Genomic DNA, 17,330 nt, shown 5'->3' on the forward strand with positions numbered 1-17,330 from the left:
CTGTAATGCAGAGGGCCCGAAAAAATCGCCTGAATCGAAGACGCCAATAGACCGAAGACACGTGCTATGGATCTCAACGATACAGTCTGTTTGGAAATAATCGAAGCCAACTCTCTCTTGATGTAGCGAATCTTCTGGTTGGGTAAGAGAAGCTGACAGGTCAGAGAATTGAGCTGGAAACCTAGAAAGTCTAGCACCTGAGATGGGATGAGAACAGACTTCTGAGGATTCACCAGAAAACCCAGAGATTGTAACAGGTCGATCGACCATTCCAGATGCGAAATCAACTTGCGAGGACAATCTGCCAAGATCAGAATGTCGTCCAAGTATACAATCATGCGGACCCCCCGAGCACGTAAGCACTCTGCAACAGGCTTCATAAGCTCCGTGAAGCACCAAGGAGCTGACGCGAGGCCGAACGGAAGAACCTTGTATTCGAACCAGTTCCCCTGCCATTGGAACTGAAGAAACCGACGATGGGGGCTGAAGATTGGAATCGACAAATATGCATCTTTGAGATCTAGGCGAACCATCCAATCCCCTTCCCGGAGAAGATCTCGTAACAGATGGATCCCTTCTATCTTGAAATGGCGATAAACCACCCCTCCGTTGAACTCCTTTAGATTGAGAACCAGACGGGATCCGCCCCCTCGTTTCTGAACCAGAAACACTGTGCTCACTAAACCTCTTGGATGCTGGGAAGTCTGAAGGATAGCCGGGGAAGTCTGGAGGAAACCATGCCGGGGACCCCGCATGCGGACCCTGGTAAGTACTCCTCCTCCCCGGTTTCCATTTACAGGTCCCCGGCATGGTTTCCTCCCTGACCCGCGCTCTCACCCCTCCTGCGTGCCCTTCGTGGTTTAAGTCTGTCCCGTGCTACGGAGTTCTCCGTCAGTCCCTTGATTTAATTTTGCTTCACACTGCCTTGAATAATTGTTTTGACTCTGCTGTCACTATTCCCATATATCTGCACTAGGAGGTTCTCTTCCTTCTCATAGGACTCTCCCATGTTTATCATCTCTCCATTCAATTGCGGTTTATTAAGCTTACTCATGTGTAAATACCAGTTTGTTGCCACTGATGTTCTCGATATCGCTATCCTCAAGGAGTTCCTTCCCTTGACTTCCCGCACCCACATTCATTGTACCTTGCATTAGTAGATGGGACTCTTGGTTGACCCCCCGTTTTTTTCCCCATGTAGATTCTTCTGCTCACACACTTATTGTCCTGATGATGATCTCTAACAATTGAGATTGAAACGCCGTCGACTCCCTTCTGCAACGAACACTCTCTCATTGCATTGAATTAATCGGAGTTTTGATGTTTTGTTGCCAATGTGATGTATTTTTAAATGTCACCAACCCTTCACTTCACGGACCTTCACTATTTTGTGTGAGCACCTGAACTACACCTTGTAAATAAGTGATTCTCCATTTATGCAGTTAATAAATGTGAGATAGTTTCTACCTTGTGTCCCTGCATTAATTGCGCAGTAATTCCCTCTTGTGCATTCCTTGAATTGTTTGTTCCTTCTTTGATCAATACCAAGGACCTTGTGGCCTCTCTCAGTACCATTGTTTTTCGCTATACTATATACTGCCCCTGGTCTAAATACTGGGGCCCCCTTGTTTTTGTTATAATAGGGCACAAAACAGAGCCCAATAGAGACCCGTTTCAGGGCCCCCTTTAAAAAACTGCCGGTGCTCAAACACGGTGAGACCCGGCCCACTTAAAGCCCTGGGTCTGCAGCTGCGCTGCATTTTCAGTCATAAATAAGCCAGGCAGACCTATTTGCTTTGCCCCTTATAGGGTGTTCATGCCCCCTCAACAGAGCCGGCCTATAATTTGGCGCCTAGGTTGTCTGGTAGAAACTAAAGTGAAAAGCTACAGGGTGTCCTATTTCTATTCACAGACAGTTGCTACCTCACCGCAGTGACTGCCTCTGAACATAAACATTTCTGCTCCTTCCCTAAACCACCTCAATTACCCACGTTACCTCCTTGTGAGAGGGACGGGCGGAAGAAGAAACAAGGAGGCCGAAGTTTGCGCTCAATTATGACAGGGTTTTATTAGGGACAACAAAAACAAAGTCAGCACATGTGGAAAACATGTCCTCTTCGCCTCCCCGTGGCTGTAGCTGATGCCCTCCACCGCACTGGTTTGATTTTCTTCAGTGGATATCCCAGGAGGCTCACAAAGGAGAGAGTGAAACACAAAGAGGCGGTAAGTTATTATGGTCTTTATGCAACTGCTAGGATAGAACCCTTCACCATTTCTTAACGGGGTGATATCTGTGCGGACTTTCAAAGAGAAGAAAAAAAAACACAAGGTCCTTGGACCATTCTACCGGATGTCCAAAGCCCCAAAACCACTGGTAGCAGCGTGGACAGATGCTGGTTATTTAACTACTGGAGGTGCTTTTACTTCGTTTGAATTACGGAGTGAGGGGTCGGCAGCTGTGCAGGAAAAGGGGTGAGGATGCGGAATATATACAGTGCTATACAAGTGGAGCAACCCTTTTCCCCGGTTCACTCCTTTCACTCCCTCCCCCCTCCCGAGTCACATACCGCATCAGCCGCAACTCTCCTGAGAAGCGGCGACTCACCAGCATCCTCCGGGGGTGTCCACCACTCCTCCGACCAGGTCTCTGGACCTCTGGACCTCCGTCTTCATCTGGATCTCGAGGGTCGAGTCTTCCTGTGGTTTCCTTCTCGCCAGTCGAGGTGCTTCGCTCCAAACCAGGTTCTTGTAGCGCAGTGTCTCCGTTCTCCTTCTCCTCCGGGCTCAGCGCACCTTCCGGATTCCCAGGAACTTCCTTTTGGGCTCGAGGCCCCGCCTCTCCTCGACCACATTGGTCTGTGTCTCCCAGCTGGGCAACGCGTCCCTGTGGTAGCAGGCAGAGTTAATTCTATTACAGGACCGGAGGCTTCGTATTATGCTTCTCTTTCTTATTTATTGCTACTCACAGCAGCCGATGAAAACTTTTCTTATGCAAAACAAACTACATTTCCCATGATGCATGCACCACATCACTTCCTGCAGAGCCCCATAAGAGCCAGTAATACCGGAACCAGTCCACTTTCTTTGCTGCTCACGCAGACAGTTAAGTTGAGCTCTCGATTATTGACATGATTAATGTTTGATTTTAACGATTGATGCGTTATTTGCTGGCAGAGGCGCTTTGTGTTATATTGTTTAAGGCTTCACTAACGCCGCTTTGCATCTCAGCTGAACTGCCCGACTTTGCGGGGCGGTCCGGATTTTACGCCCTGGGCGCTACGGAGCTCCCGCTGGGAGCAGGGATAATTTCAGGGCTTAGCGGAGTTCCCTGTGTACGGCGATCGATGCGTGGGTGCATCGCGCCGAGTTCTGGCAGTCTTGCAAGCGCGCTTTGCAAATTCAATGTCAGAGCGTTTAGCGCTTCAATAATAAACAGCACGGTACCGCCCCGCCTTCGGTGGGTGCAATTCATTCCTGAGCATAGCGCGAAGGCTCCCCTAATAAGCCTGTGCGCTGGGAGCCAGTCACTTTTGCTTTTGTTTAGGTTTCCACGTGCGTAGCCCAATTGGGCTATTTTGGTAGGATTTGGGCTACGCACGTCGTAACTGCCCGTTTTCTGTCGTTTTTCTTTCGTTTTTGGCCATTCCAGGCTGAGTTCCATACAGAGAGCACCCATTATGCCTGGCTGGCTGCAAAAACGACCTGGGCCTGGAGGGAGCACATCTCCTTGGACTTTTTCTTGCTCTTTTTGGCTCCACTACGCCCTGTGGGCTGTAATAATTGAGATACAGCTTTGGCTGAGGAGCTAGGTACCTGTGCTGTGGTACTGTGGGTTGGCTCCCCCCATGTTACTCCTCCTTACTGTTGCCTTATGAGCAAGTATGTCTATAAATTTGGCTCCACCATGGAAAATTGGGTGCACTATGAGGAGGATGACACCTTATACGAGGAGGAAGTAGGTACACCTTCCATCGAGGAAAATATTGTTGAGGCCCTGGAGGCTTCAGTGCAGGAGTCAGTCAACAAGGCCCTGGAGAAGGCAGTTCCGGGAACTGTGCAGCAGGCATTGGTGACTGCATTGAAGCCTATTACTAGGCAATTGGAGAGGTTTGCGAAACATCATGGCTTCACTACCCCAGCTGAAGCTCCGGCAGAAGAGCCACGGCCTAAGTCCTGGCCTCATTCTGCCTCTTACTCGTCACTTCCGTGTCCTGAGACGGAGAGAGAGAGGGTTCAGGATACCGACTCGGAACCTGGTTCCACCTCATCGGACACCCCAGATGATTCCCCTCCCAAGAAGAAATCTCGGAAGGCTAAGAATGTGGAGACTCCACAGACGCCCCCTACGCCTTTCACCTTCAACCCCTCGGATATTGTTCACCCTAGGTCCTCTGATTGGTTGCCTGCCCCGGAGGTGGCAGCGTACCTACATGAGAATTTGCGCAAAAGTTTTGACAAGGAAGTGCACAACAGACTGCGGTCTGAATGTCTCCGACCGGATCTTTCGGACAAGGTGGCGGAAACGCCAGAAATTGACTCCTGTTTGCTAACTTTCCTTAAAAAGTTTGCCAAGGACCTCAAGAAGGGTATAGATCGTGCCTGGCGAGGGTGCCAAGACAAGCTTCTTGATGTGGTCGGTCCCCTGGCCAAGATATTGGAGATGCCTCTAGAGGCGCAGGAATCGGGAACCGCTATTGATTCCCATGTATTGGCGGGCTGGACCCAGCGGGCAATCTACCTATTAGGTAATGCCAACTGCGCAATCTCGACGGAGCGCAGGAAGTCCATCCTGCTGCGCATGGACTCTAACCTTACGGAGTTGGCGGCGGCGGAGCCTGGCCCATTGGCGGACGGAAACCTCTTCGGCGACCGCTTCGTCAAAGATGTGGCGAAATACGTGGGCACCTTCACGACCCTGGACAAAGCTCAGGCAGGAATCAAACGTGTATTCCAGGCTGGGGTTTTCAACAGGGCCGGACAAGGCCGGGGACGCTCGTTTGGCCGTCAATTTTCTCCAGGTCCTCAGCGAGGAGACTTCGGATGCGGCAGGGGAGAGTGGGACTCTACCCGTGGTGGCACCTTCTACCCCACCAGGCAACGTTTCAACAAGCGACGCTTTAACAAGGGATCGTATCGAGGAGGATTCCAGAACACTGAGTCTTCAGGTGAGCGCTCCAGACTTATTTCTTCTTCCATTGTGGGGACGTATTCAGCAGTTTTATCACAATTGGGTTCAACTATCACAGGACGCGTGGGTTTTGCAGACAGTTCAGGGGTTCCATCTAGAGTTCTTTCAGACTCCTTGTCAGGTTCATCGGCCCAGACAGCTTTCTTTTTCCCAACTAGAGTGCGATTTCATAGATTCAGAAATAGAAGGATTGCTGCAGAAACACGCGATAGCACCTTGCGACGAGGGCCCTCGCGGTTTCTGCAGCAATATTTTTCTGGTGCAGAAGAAAGGCGGTGGTTACAGGTTGGTACTCAATTTGAAGGATTTCAACCACTATATGATTTACAAGCACTTTAAGATGGAGGGCATCCATCTGCTGGCAGACCTATTGAAGCAGGGGGACTGGTTGGTCCGTCTGGACCTGAAGGACGCCTATTTGTCCATTCCCATATATCGTCCTCATCGCAGATTCCTTCAATTTCAATGGCGGAACCGGTGGTACGAATATTTGGTCCTTCCTTTCGGACTTTCCTCAGCACCATGGTGCTTCACCAAGGTTCTGAAACCTGTCGTAGCCTACCTCAGGGAACAAGGTGTTTGCATGATTGTCTACTTAGACGACATGCTCATCATGGCGCAGTCTCAGGCGTTGGCGGTTCAGCACTTGCGCATGACCATTCGTATCTTGCAGAACCTGGGGTTCGTGATCAACGAACCAAAATCGGTCCTGTGTCCCACGCAGACGATAGATTTTCTGGGGTTCGTCATAAACTCTCAGACGGCTCAGCTCAGTCTTCCAAATTCCAAACTTTGGGATATCAAGAAGGAGCTTCGCTCCTTCCTGACCAAACAAATGGTTTCTCTCAGGGGGATTGCCCGAATAGTGGGACTTCTTGCGTCGTCCATTCAAGCAATATTTCCGGGACCCCTACACTACAGGGCCCTTCAACGACTCAAAATTCAACACTTGCAAAAGGGTCTTTCATACACGGACGTAGTCCCTCTTTCCCAGGAAGTGAGGGAGGAGATGCAGTGGTGGTTGGCCCACGTAGAGGCGTGGAACGGCAGAGCGATTTTCGGCTCTCTACCGGAAGTGGTCATAGAATCCGACGCCAGCCGTTGAGGTTGGGGAGCGCGCTGCGGAAATATTTCCACAGGGGGACGTTGGTCCCTAGAAGAGTTAAATCTTCACATAAATTGTCTAGAACTCCTCGCAGGATCATTTGCGATCCGGACACTATCTCCCAGGCAGGTCTCATGTTGCATCCTTCTTCGTATGGACAACATATCGGCGGTACGGTACATCAACAAACTGGGGGGCACGAGGTCCTCAATGCTGGTGGAGATAGCGAAGGCCTTTTGGCACTATTGCCTGAGTCATCAGATTTCAGTCATAGCAGAATACATTCCGGGTCAGTCCAATGTGGTGGCGGATTGGAACTCACGCCACCTCAGGGACTACAGCGACTGGCAACTCCTCCCACGGGTGGTCCGGTGGTTGCAGGAGATATGGGGGTTTTGCAAGATCGACCTGTTTGCCTCCAGGCTGAACCGTCAAATGACGAAGTTTTTCAGCTGGAGGCCGGACCCATTGGCTCTGGCGACGGATGCCTTTGCACAGGAGTGGACTCAGAAGTTGAATTATGCGTTTCCACCCTTCATTCTCATTCCTCGCGTGTTCACTCAGGTGATGCGCCAGAAAGCGGAAGTGATAATAGTGACTCCCTTGTGGAAGTCGCAGCCTTGGTTCCCGTTGTTGCTGGAGGTGAGTTGCGACTTCCCCAGGAGGATCCCATGGTCCTCGACGATGCTCCAGGGCCCTCATGGAGAGAAGCACCCGATGGTTCTATCGGGGCATCTGTCTCTGATGGCCTGGAGACTTTCAGGCAGCGTTGGCAAATGCCAGGATTTTCGGAACAAGCTTCGGGCTTTATCAACCAAGCGTGGGTCCCCTCTACCAGGAAGCGATATTCTTCAGCCTGGGGATGCTGGGTTCGTTGGTGCATGGGACAGCATGTGGATCCCGTGGGGGCAGAATTACCCTTTATTGTAAACTTCCTGTCCGGAAAAGCGTCGGAAGGTTTAGCGTATCGCTCTGTTAATAATTTCCGTTTCGCCATATCGGCGGGCTACTCTCAGATCGAGGGCAAACCTGTCGGAATGCATCCTTTAATATGCAAACTGCTAAAGGGTATCAGAGTAGCTAATCCACCCAAACCAAAGTATTCTTCCTTGTGGGATGTCTCGCTGGTTCTGTCACTGTTTAACAGATGGCCCGACAACAATATGTTGTCCAGGAAACAATTATTGGCCATGTTGCTATGCCTAGCGATTTGTAGACGTTCCTCGGATGTTAAGGCTCTTGATATTACAGGTAGAGTATTTACTCCGGAGGGAGTTTCGTTTAATATTACGTCTAGAACTAAAACCATGTCACGCAGTGTAGATTATCATGCTTTTCCCGACAATGCTAAACTTTGTGTGGTCCAATGCCTTAAGGCTTATGAAGAATGTACCAGGTCTACCATCCCTGATGGTGTGGTACAATTGTTGATTGCTCTGCAGAAACCGTACAAACCTGTGACTGCGGCTACTATAGCCAGATGGCTAAAAAATGCAGGAGGCGGGTGTAGATACTCAGGTCTTTGGTGCACATTCTGTTCGAGGCGCTATGGCCTCTAAGACCTTCATGTTGGGTTCTACTGTACAGGATATCATGCATTCTGCAGATTGGTCATCTGAGTCAACATTTAAACAGTTTTATTATAAACCGGTGGGTGTCATATCCTCTGTTGTTTTTAATCAGCGTTAAACTAGCATAATACGAAGCCTCCGGTCCTGTAATAGAATAAAACATTAGCTAGCATTCGCGCCAATAATTTTCAATTCTATTAAGGACACGGAGGCGAGGATTATCCCACCCGGTTAAATTACAGTATTGTAATTATTGCCCACCCGTTTTGCATATATACTCTGATTATACAGAAGTTACGGGTTGTTCTATCTCTGTTTTTTCAGGATCCGAAAAGAAGATGGATTAGTCCTAATCCTGCTTGAAGTTGACGTTCTTCCCAGCTGGTCTGGTTTCTTCCACGTTGAACTTTGTTATAATTATTGGACTTATTGTTCGGAGCAAAGAAAGAGGACTGGTTACGGTATTACTGGCTCTTATGGGGCTCTGCAGGAAGTGATGTGGTGCATGCATCATGGGAAATGTAGTTTGTTTTGCATAAGAAAAGTTTTCATTGGCTGCTGTGAGTAGCAATAAATAAGAAAGAGAAGCATAATCCTCGCCTCCGTGTCCTTAATTGAATTGAAAATTCTTGGCGCGAATGCTAGCTAATTTTTTATTCTTGCTCTCCCGGCTTTGTCGAACTAGAGGCTGTTTGTACAGTGTTCGGAAAACAAGAAGGGAGGGACTGTACACTGAAGTTCCTGTCGGCCCTCTCACACTCCTTCACACTGGTGACAAGTTGTTGTTGGGATAATATGGTGTGAAAATGTGGAATGGGAGGGAGTGAGAGAGAGATGGGGGAATTTAAATGAAAAGAAGGTTAGACAGAATCACTGGAAGCAGGTCAGAGGGAGATTGCTGCATGCACATACTTCATGCGGCCGCCCGCAGCTCACGCAGTGTGCCATCTGAAAGGGTGGCCACCTTAGTGCCACTTAGGCACACTATACCCCCTCTAGTCTTGGGACCTTGAGAGGAGTCCCACAGCCCGACGTGCGGGCCGCGTCATTTCCGACGCACTGAGTGTTGGGGGAAGGTATTTATACCTGGCCCCGCCTTTCGGGCACCTTCTTTGCTGCCGCCCACACCGTCTCCCGCCCTACCTCCTACCCGGCGTGTTGGCTGGGGAGCACGGTTAGGTAGGACTATTTAATGTTTTTGTTTGTGTTGCAGGCGGAGTTACAGGGCGCCCCGCTAGTCCTTCGGGCGGTTGGAAGCCTTAGCAACAGGGGGCTTGCCTTACAAAGTACATTTGTATGGAATAAACCTGCAGCAATCTGTTCCCAACAAAGAATTTTGTTGTGTATTAATTTTCCATTGTGCATGCTAACTTTGAAAAGGGTGGGGAGTGTTGCCTATATAGGCACTATGCACATGCACACAGGTCAGTGCGCTATTCCAAAGAATGGTGCCCTGTTCCTGGGTGCAGCTCACCCATGCCAATGGCTGACTCTGTCCCTGGGAGCTAACTGTGAAAAACACAAGATTATTTTAAGTATTTTCAGAAATCCCGTTAGCTCCCTAGGGACACAAGGCACTAGAGACAAACTAAAAAAAATTGCCTCACTATTGAATTTTTCACATAATCCACATCGTCCACTTAGAGATGTTCTCTGGGCAGTGTTTTACTGGCCTGGTTAGTATTTTCCTTGCACAACACAAGTGAATCCAAAAATAAGCGAAATTATATAAAATCCAACATTTTATTCGAAATGGAAGCAAAGCAAAAATGTTAAAGCTGTCTAACCCGTTCCTATATATTTTGAAAAGCATAGGCAGAATTGCTGTGTTAATAATGAATATATAGGTACAAACTCCACAACAAGCACACATGGGTATTATTTATCGTTGAGAAAGGTGGCAATGTTATCTGTATTGCAATAAGAAACTGTGCGGAGTTGAATTTAGTCAGTAACAGTACCCATTCACCCACATGCCAACATTTTAAAACTAGCTAGAGGGAGAAAAAAAAATCGAGGGACTTAATTTTCCCCATTGACATACATTAAAACAAAGGTAATTTTAATAATTTTAGGTGGGATACAACTAAAATAAATACATTTTTGGCTTAAAAACTCATGTGTCTCCTGCCTGAATGGGGCCTGTTGGCATGTAAGCATTTGGTGTTTGCATTGCAACATGGAGGATGAAGAGTGTTATGTTATTTTCCCAAGATGCACAGAAAGAGACTCAACCATATGCTTTTTTGAAGCACACAAATAAGTGACTGGATTGTCCAAACTATTTTGAAGTAATTTACAGCAGAGTAAAAGAGGAAACATCAAGTTTAACGTATTAATACAAATGTGTTTCCAGGGTCTATAGTGAACAAAAATGGCAGAATTCAAGATGGGTGAGAATACTGATTTTTTTTTTAAATACATTTTTTTTATTAATCGCCATTCACATCTCTACATCTTCTTCATCACATTAGTTGCCTGTCATACACAGATACAATTTGCTCTCCCCGTCCCCCGCACATAGGTGTCATATTGTGCAATCATAAGGTTTACATTATTTCCTTTCTTTCGTTACCGACCTTTGCAAGCTCTAGCGCTTCAGCACCCCCTAATATCCCCGTCCCCTAAATTTCCCAATCCCAAAACTACTATCCCTTCCCTCCCCCAACTGTACCCTCCCCACCAAGGCTGAGAATACTGATGAAATGAATAGACAAGCATTTGCAATGCAATAAGTCTCGTATTTTAGAAACGTTGATCTATTGGTATTGTAAATGACAATGTTTTATATTATTGCAGGTTTTTTAAACACATTAATAAAAGGCATTTTCATTTACAATACCAATAGCTAAAAATCTCGCAATTGCGAAACCTACTGCATTGCAAATGCTTTTTTTGGAGGAGAGGGTTTGATGGGCGAGAGAGCAAAAGTGCCTCTTAGGTACTTCTTGGCACAAGGCCCTGCCCCCTCCTCACATAGTGAAATGTATTTTTAGTGGCCGGTCTGCTTCACCCCAAGACATCTGCTGCAGCCTCAGAAGCTTTTTTTCCCTGGTTGGGGGTGACTGGGTAGAAATGCTTCAGGCGTTCAGGAAGGACCTCAAGACCTGGCTCTTCGACTGAACCGACGTCGCCCTCCCCCCCCCCCTCACCCCCCCCCCTCACCCCCCCCCCCCCAGTGCCTTGAGACCCTCATGGGTGAGTAGTTCGCTTTATAAACCCTTGATTGATTGATTGAGGCTGGGCTCGTCAGAAGGCTCTGATCCCTCAACGCTCTGCCAACTCCTCTCACATGGTGGAACGTTTTTACAAAGCGGCAGGTCTGACACTCACAGTTGTATTGTCAGTTGAAATATGTATCGGAAACAAACAGATGTGCAGGTGGCTCAGGCCAGGTTAATACAGTATGCCTGCATTCGAGGTTCAGTGATAGATGGAGCAGATAGAGACAGTGGTCATGTTAAGTTGCCCATGTTGTGTACAGTATAGGGATGGGTGTTAGTTAGAATATTGCATGGAAAGCTGAATTTAACTCAGCCAATCAGGCTGCTTAGAATGCTGGGACTGCCTATTGGTTTTTGCTTGCATTCTATACTCGGTGACAGTGTGAAGCAGCGAAATGAAGTCACGGCACAGGGACGTGCGCCTGGTGTGTTGAGTGATACTTGAGTGTCAGGTCCTATTAGCCTATTACCAACATCCTTGTTAACAGACGTTGTTGCTCTTTTGCCTCATTAGTGCACCCTCACTATATAGCATTATCTGCTGTTAAATGCGGGTGTCAAGAGTTTGAAAACAAAAACACTGAAATAGAAGCATTTGGCATCCACTTAGGTGTACATAATGACTTACCTGACAGCACATAAAGAGCACAAGAAAGTTGACGCTAGGGAATTAAATGCAACGTTTGCACCCAGTGCCATGTGTGTTAATCATACTGCTTTCTGCTAGAGGTGTGCTAACTAATTTTGCACTGGAACATATGAAAACATTCGCTGTGTCCCCTGTGTGTTCAGCCCTCTCAGAAAATGTGCTAAATTCACTGGACAGGTGATGGAAACCCGGGGCTGCCACCGCACATTGGGGGGGGGGGGGGAGCAAGCCGACACAAGACCAATTTTCTGTGTGTGAAAAAGGCCGCTTTATTGAAACAGGTGCATATCACAAATTCATCCCCTTGGCAACTGCCTTCCAAAACTAAAACCTCACTATACATGAATTTCCTGACCCCTTGTTCCTCCCCCCACCCCTACGATCCCCACATCAGATCCCCCACCCCACAAAATACAACATAACATTCCATAACAATGATATTACCCAATCCTACACAATCTAGCATTTCCAAATCCTCACCTCCCCTGACCCTAATCCCTACCTGTCTTTGTGCTACTGTAACTAACCAACCTCTAATCTAAACTTATCCTACCTGGTTACCCTTTCCCTGCTCCTGCTCACAAAGTACCAACATATAACAAAAAAATACAGCCAATCCCGGTCAACTGTCAACCACCCCGCCACCCAGAAAAAGGTGGGAGTTTAGGGGAAGACGCCGCCTCCCCCCTTTTTCTGCCCCCCCACCAGCCAAGCAAACCCCCGCCCCCTTTCAACGCCTATGAACGCCCAGTAATCTGGCCAACACTTCCCTCAATTCCAACAAATACAAGTCCATACCCAACCGGGAATAGATGGACCCCGTCCCCCCTGAAAAAATCCAGCGTGTCATACCTAATATCTTTATGCGCAATCCTGCAAATCCCTGACTACCGCCAAAACTCACCATTTCCGTATTCAGCTCACGCCTGGCTTTGTCCGCCACACCCGGGTTAACCGCCCCTCTCCAAACCCTGCGAGGAACAAACTCTGTCCAGAAAATGGAACAACCAGCCCACTGAGCTTTAATCAAAGCCAAGTCCCGATTCATACAACGCATAAGTGCCAGGCCTGTCTCCCTTACCATGTCGTTCTCCCCTAAATAAAGTACCAGCACATCCGGGCACCTACCAGCCACCAAAATCCAGTTGAGAACCTGTAACAGCTCATTCCACCGCATACCACCCCTGCCACGCCGGCCACAGAAAATAGTTCTTTATTAAGCCCCAAACTTTCCTCAAAATAGCTGGAGCGGGCCTGGAATTGTGCCCGTTTCACAAAAGAATGGCCGACAATCCAAATGGACATCTCTCTGGCGAGGGGACCCATCATCGAACCTGAAACGAGAAACATGAATGAACAACAGGGAAAAGGAACTACCACGCAATAACCCCCCAGGTACGCTGTGCACATAACACTGATAGCAATCCGAAGACCACCTGCCCAACCTCATAATGTCCCCTCTCTCCCAGCCTCTAGAGTGAGCTTCTGAAGCTGCACCAATCCGAAACGAATGCGTCCCAAAATCTTTTCCTTCGATCCCCAGCCTACCCAGTGCTTTTCACAGTACCGCTAAAAGCTGTGAAGCCTTGACACTCCGACTGTTCCCATGCCCAAAGACCCAAACCCCCCAAGGCCCCAGCAAAAGACCTCCACCTCAGACCCCACTGGTAAGGACAAACCTGCGAAGTCAGCCCCTTTTGCAATGAAACCCATCCCCTTCCCCCCTGATCCGTCTTTGCCTTCCTCAGCCATATGTGAATCCTATCGGCACTAAAAGAAACCTCCCTCCAAAACAGCCCCTGCTCCGCTTTGGATCCCAACAGCTCCGAGACCCGAAAGGCCCCGAAAAACATCCGGGACATCAGTGTGGAGAAAAGTACAACTTCCCCAACGTCAAAACACAACCTAGGCAACATCCCAATCATCCCCTCCAACAGATCCCATGACAAAGGATTCCGCACCCGGGTTGAGCGTCCACATTCACGCGCCCAACTTTCCAAAATGCGCGACCCAAGCTCCTCCTGCGGAGGGGGCACAGCCCCACAATAATTTCCTGACTAAAGCAATCCCCGCCAGTTTGCCTGCTATCGTGACCCTCGTAAGACCCTTCTCAACCAAGTACAAGATAAACTGAATAACATCCTCCTGTCTAGCCGCCAAAGAAGCCTGCCGCTGTGCACCAGACCGCAAGAATTCCTCCCATGCTGCCCGATACGCTGCTTTCATAGAGTGAGCCAGGGAACCTAGAACCAGTTGCAACATCCTGTGTTGCCTACGTACCACAGATGGTGCGGCATTCTGGTCGGGGTCCTGTCCGCGTCCTTGTTGAGCCCACGGAATCTCCCCCACTTCGAACGAGACAAAGCATCCGCAATGTCATTGTCCACACCAGGCACATGCACTGCGCGGAAAGCAATATCATGCTTCAAGCACCCCAACACAAAAACCCTCAACAACTTCAGGACCTGTTCATCTCGGGCAGACTGGCGATTTACAGTGTGCACCACCGCCATATTATCAATTCTGAAGGTGATTTTCTTGTGCGCCAAGAGTTCCCCCCAAAGTGTGATTGCCACCACCAGAGGGAAAAACTCCAAGAAAGCTATGCTCCTGCCCCCTTCCAACCACTCCTCGGGCCAGTGCTCAGCACACCACCTCCCTTGCCAGTACAGACCAAAACCTCTACTCCCCGCCGCGTATGAAAAAATCTGGACATCGCACAACATGTCCACCTCCCTCATCAAAGGTATGTCGTTGAAATGTTGCAAGAAAAACTGCCACATGCTCAAGTCCTCCCGCACCCCCGCTGACAGACGTACATGATGATGTGGAGGCCTCTGCCCCGCAAGTGCCCTGCACAGGCGCCTACAAAAAGTCCTCCCTACTCTGACCACCCGAAAGGCGAAATTGAGGTGACCCAGCAGTACTTGAATGTCTTTAACCGTGACCTTCTGTTTTGCCAACATGATTGCCAGCAGCCCCAACATTTGCTGCTTTTTGTCTGCCGGAAGGCGTGCCTCCATCAACCGTGAGTCCAGTTCAATCCCTAAAAAGGACAGGGCCGTGCTGGGTCCCATAGTCTTCTCTGGTGCCAACAGCACGCCCAGTTCCCTCATGATCTCATTGAAACGGTCCAGAGCCCTCTGGCAGTCCGTGGAGCCTGAGGTGCCTACAAAAAAGAAGTCATCCAGGTAGTGCGTAACTCCTTGGTGACCTGTTCGTTCCATCAACAACCATTGTAGGAACGTGCTGAAACACTCAAAAAGAGCGCATGACATAGAGCAGCCCATCGACAACACTTTGTCCACATACCAGTGACCGCCAAATTGGATGCCCAAAATATCCCAGTCATCAGGGTGAACTGGAAGCAGCCAGAAAGCCGACTTTATGCCGCACTTTGCCATCATTGCTGTTGCTCCCGCGGTCACTACCAGTGACATGGCTACGTCAACAGATGAATAGGATACTGTGGCCTCCCGTTCGTTGATGAAATCGTTCACCGAACCTCCTTCAGGCCACGACAAATGTTGAATGAGGCGAAACTGACCCTGCTCTTTCTTAGGCACCACTCCAATGGGTGACACAATCAAATTTGGCAAAGGCCAGTCTTGAAAGGGACCCGCCATGCGGCCCTCACGCACTTCCTTATCGAGCTTGTCTTGCACTACCTGAGAGTGCTCTTTTGCCGATTTTAGATTGTCCGCCCATCTACTCACCCTTGGTCCCTCGTACCCCAGTCTTAAACCCTCCAGAAACCCCAGTCGCAACTGCTCGGCAGCCTCCAGCTCCGGATACCCCTGCAAGGCTGCCAACAAATTGTCAATGTTAACCGGAGTACGAGCCCTTGGGCCCAGGCCCCTTAGCCCCTCGCCCCCCTCCCAGCTGCTGCTGCTGCTGCTGACCCCCTGCCTTAAACCCTCCTGTCTGCCACTGCTGTGACCCCTGCACCTGACCTTGGCCGCCCCAACAATTGACCAGCGCGTGCCTTCCTCCGCACCCGGAGCAATCGTGCCGGAAACGGCAGTACTCGTGGGTGCACAACCCTTTGTTATAATCCTAGCAAGCCCCATTCGCCCCCGGCTGTCCCCTGCCTGCTCCTCCCACCCCCCACAGGTGGGACATTCTTGAAAGGGCCGATACACAAGCGGGAGCCCTCTGGCCGTAAAAATGGTTTTCCCAGACCCAGCTAGCCCCATCGTATGTTGCCACAAATCCGTATCAAGCTCTCCCCATTTCGCCTCCGGGTCCCACGCCATGCGTGCCCGGAACACCTCATCGTACTGCGCCCAAGCGTAGCCTCCCCCCCATAATCTGAGCCTTCCTGATCACATCCATTTATTTAAACATGGCCACCGACCTTTCAGGGAATTTTTCGCAATACACGCTAGCGTAGATGAGAAATGCTGCCGTCCAATTCTCATTCGTCAACGGCACCTTTGGCCTTTTAGCCAGCTCGAATTCCTCCTCTTTCGAACCCTCTTTCGCCCTCACCTCCCTATGGAGGAGTTTAAGCATCTCAACATATTCCCCATTCCAGATCCGTTCCTTGGTGGACAACATTAGATGAGCACCCAAAGGCTTAGTAACACCCATGTATGGCAACCGTTTTATTTTCACCTCCTTACTCTCCAATTTGGTCTCCTCCGTCTGAATCTCCACCGTCACCTTCTTGTCCGTCATGCCCCTAATGTCTAAGGCCGTCTTACCTGACCCTTCGGCAGAACCCTTACCTGATTCCTCCATTCCTACCCCCACATCCACCACATAAGCGCCGCCCTTGTTCAACCTACTCCCCACCCTCTCCTCCCTGTCAGCCCCACCCACGCCCACCGACACCATCACATGACGCCCACGCGTTGACCGTTTACCTGGCGCCAAGGACTCCGTCCGCCGGTCCACCCTGCGTCCTGGCAGAGAGGCCGAGCTTTCCTCCCGTCCTGCCTGAAGTCGTGACACCTGTAAAATACTAGACAAAACATTACTCGGCCCCCCCTCTCCCTCCACGTCAACATCTCGCACCTCTCCCTCTTCCATATTATCCTCCTCATAATCCAGCTCCTCCTGCCTACGCCCCCAGCTCTCCCCGCTGGTGGCGCAGAATGCATCCTACGAGAAAAACAAAACTCGTCCTCTACGTCGCTCCATCGTCCGCGTTGCCCCCCCTGGACATTGCGAACCCGTGGGTGTTGGGGCCGGCGAGCCCATCCCGGGCCTACTTATGCCAGCCACGCCGGGGTCCCCCGCCGGTACTGGGTACGCCACCCGAGGTTCCACCCTCCCATCTCCTTGATGCCAATGGGCTGCTCCCAGCCCTACCAAGTCTGGCACCTTGCGATGCTCTGGTCGTCGCTCCAACGCCTGCAACAAAAAAGGATGGTCGGGTGTGCTGGGCCTATCTCTCTTCTCTCTCCCATCCCAACCCCTCTTACTTGCGGCCCCCAAAGTGCTCGCTACCCATGCCCGCCCTACCGCGCTTAAGTCTACTACCTCCTCTGCGTCCACCACGTCCCCCTCCCCATCACTCCACTCCAAACCCCCTGCCCCAGACCCCCCCCACAAACTCGGCCAGCCCCCTCCTCCTGTAGGTCGCCTC

The 17,330-nt window shown here is 49.9% G+C and overlaps 1 protein-coding gene across 1 annotated transcript in view; it reads right to left on the bottom strand.

Moving 5' to 3' along the window:
• The window catches only part of LOC146855838 (uncharacterized), a 90,201-nt gene extending 73,784 nt beyond the window's left edge, over positions 1–16,417 (bottom strand). Inside the window, exons 1-2 of the mRNA XM_085651180.1 lie at positions 16,229–16,417; positions 2,606–2,884 (exon numbers count right to left, since the gene is read on the bottom strand). Of these exons, the coding sequence (XP_085507306.1) occupies positions 2,606–2,884; positions 16,229–16,417 (468 nt within the window). The remainder of the gene's footprint in view (positions 1–2,605; positions 2,885–16,228) is intronic.
• Positions 16,418–17,330: the final 913 nt, after the last annotated feature.

The sequence above is a fragment of the Triturus cristatus genome, chromosome 4_1 (genome assembly GCF_964204655.1).
Source record: "Triturus cristatus chromosome 4_1, aTriCri1.1, whole genome shotgun sequence".
NCBI lineage: Eukaryota > Metazoa > Chordata > Amphibia > Caudata > Salamandridae > Triturus > Triturus cristatus.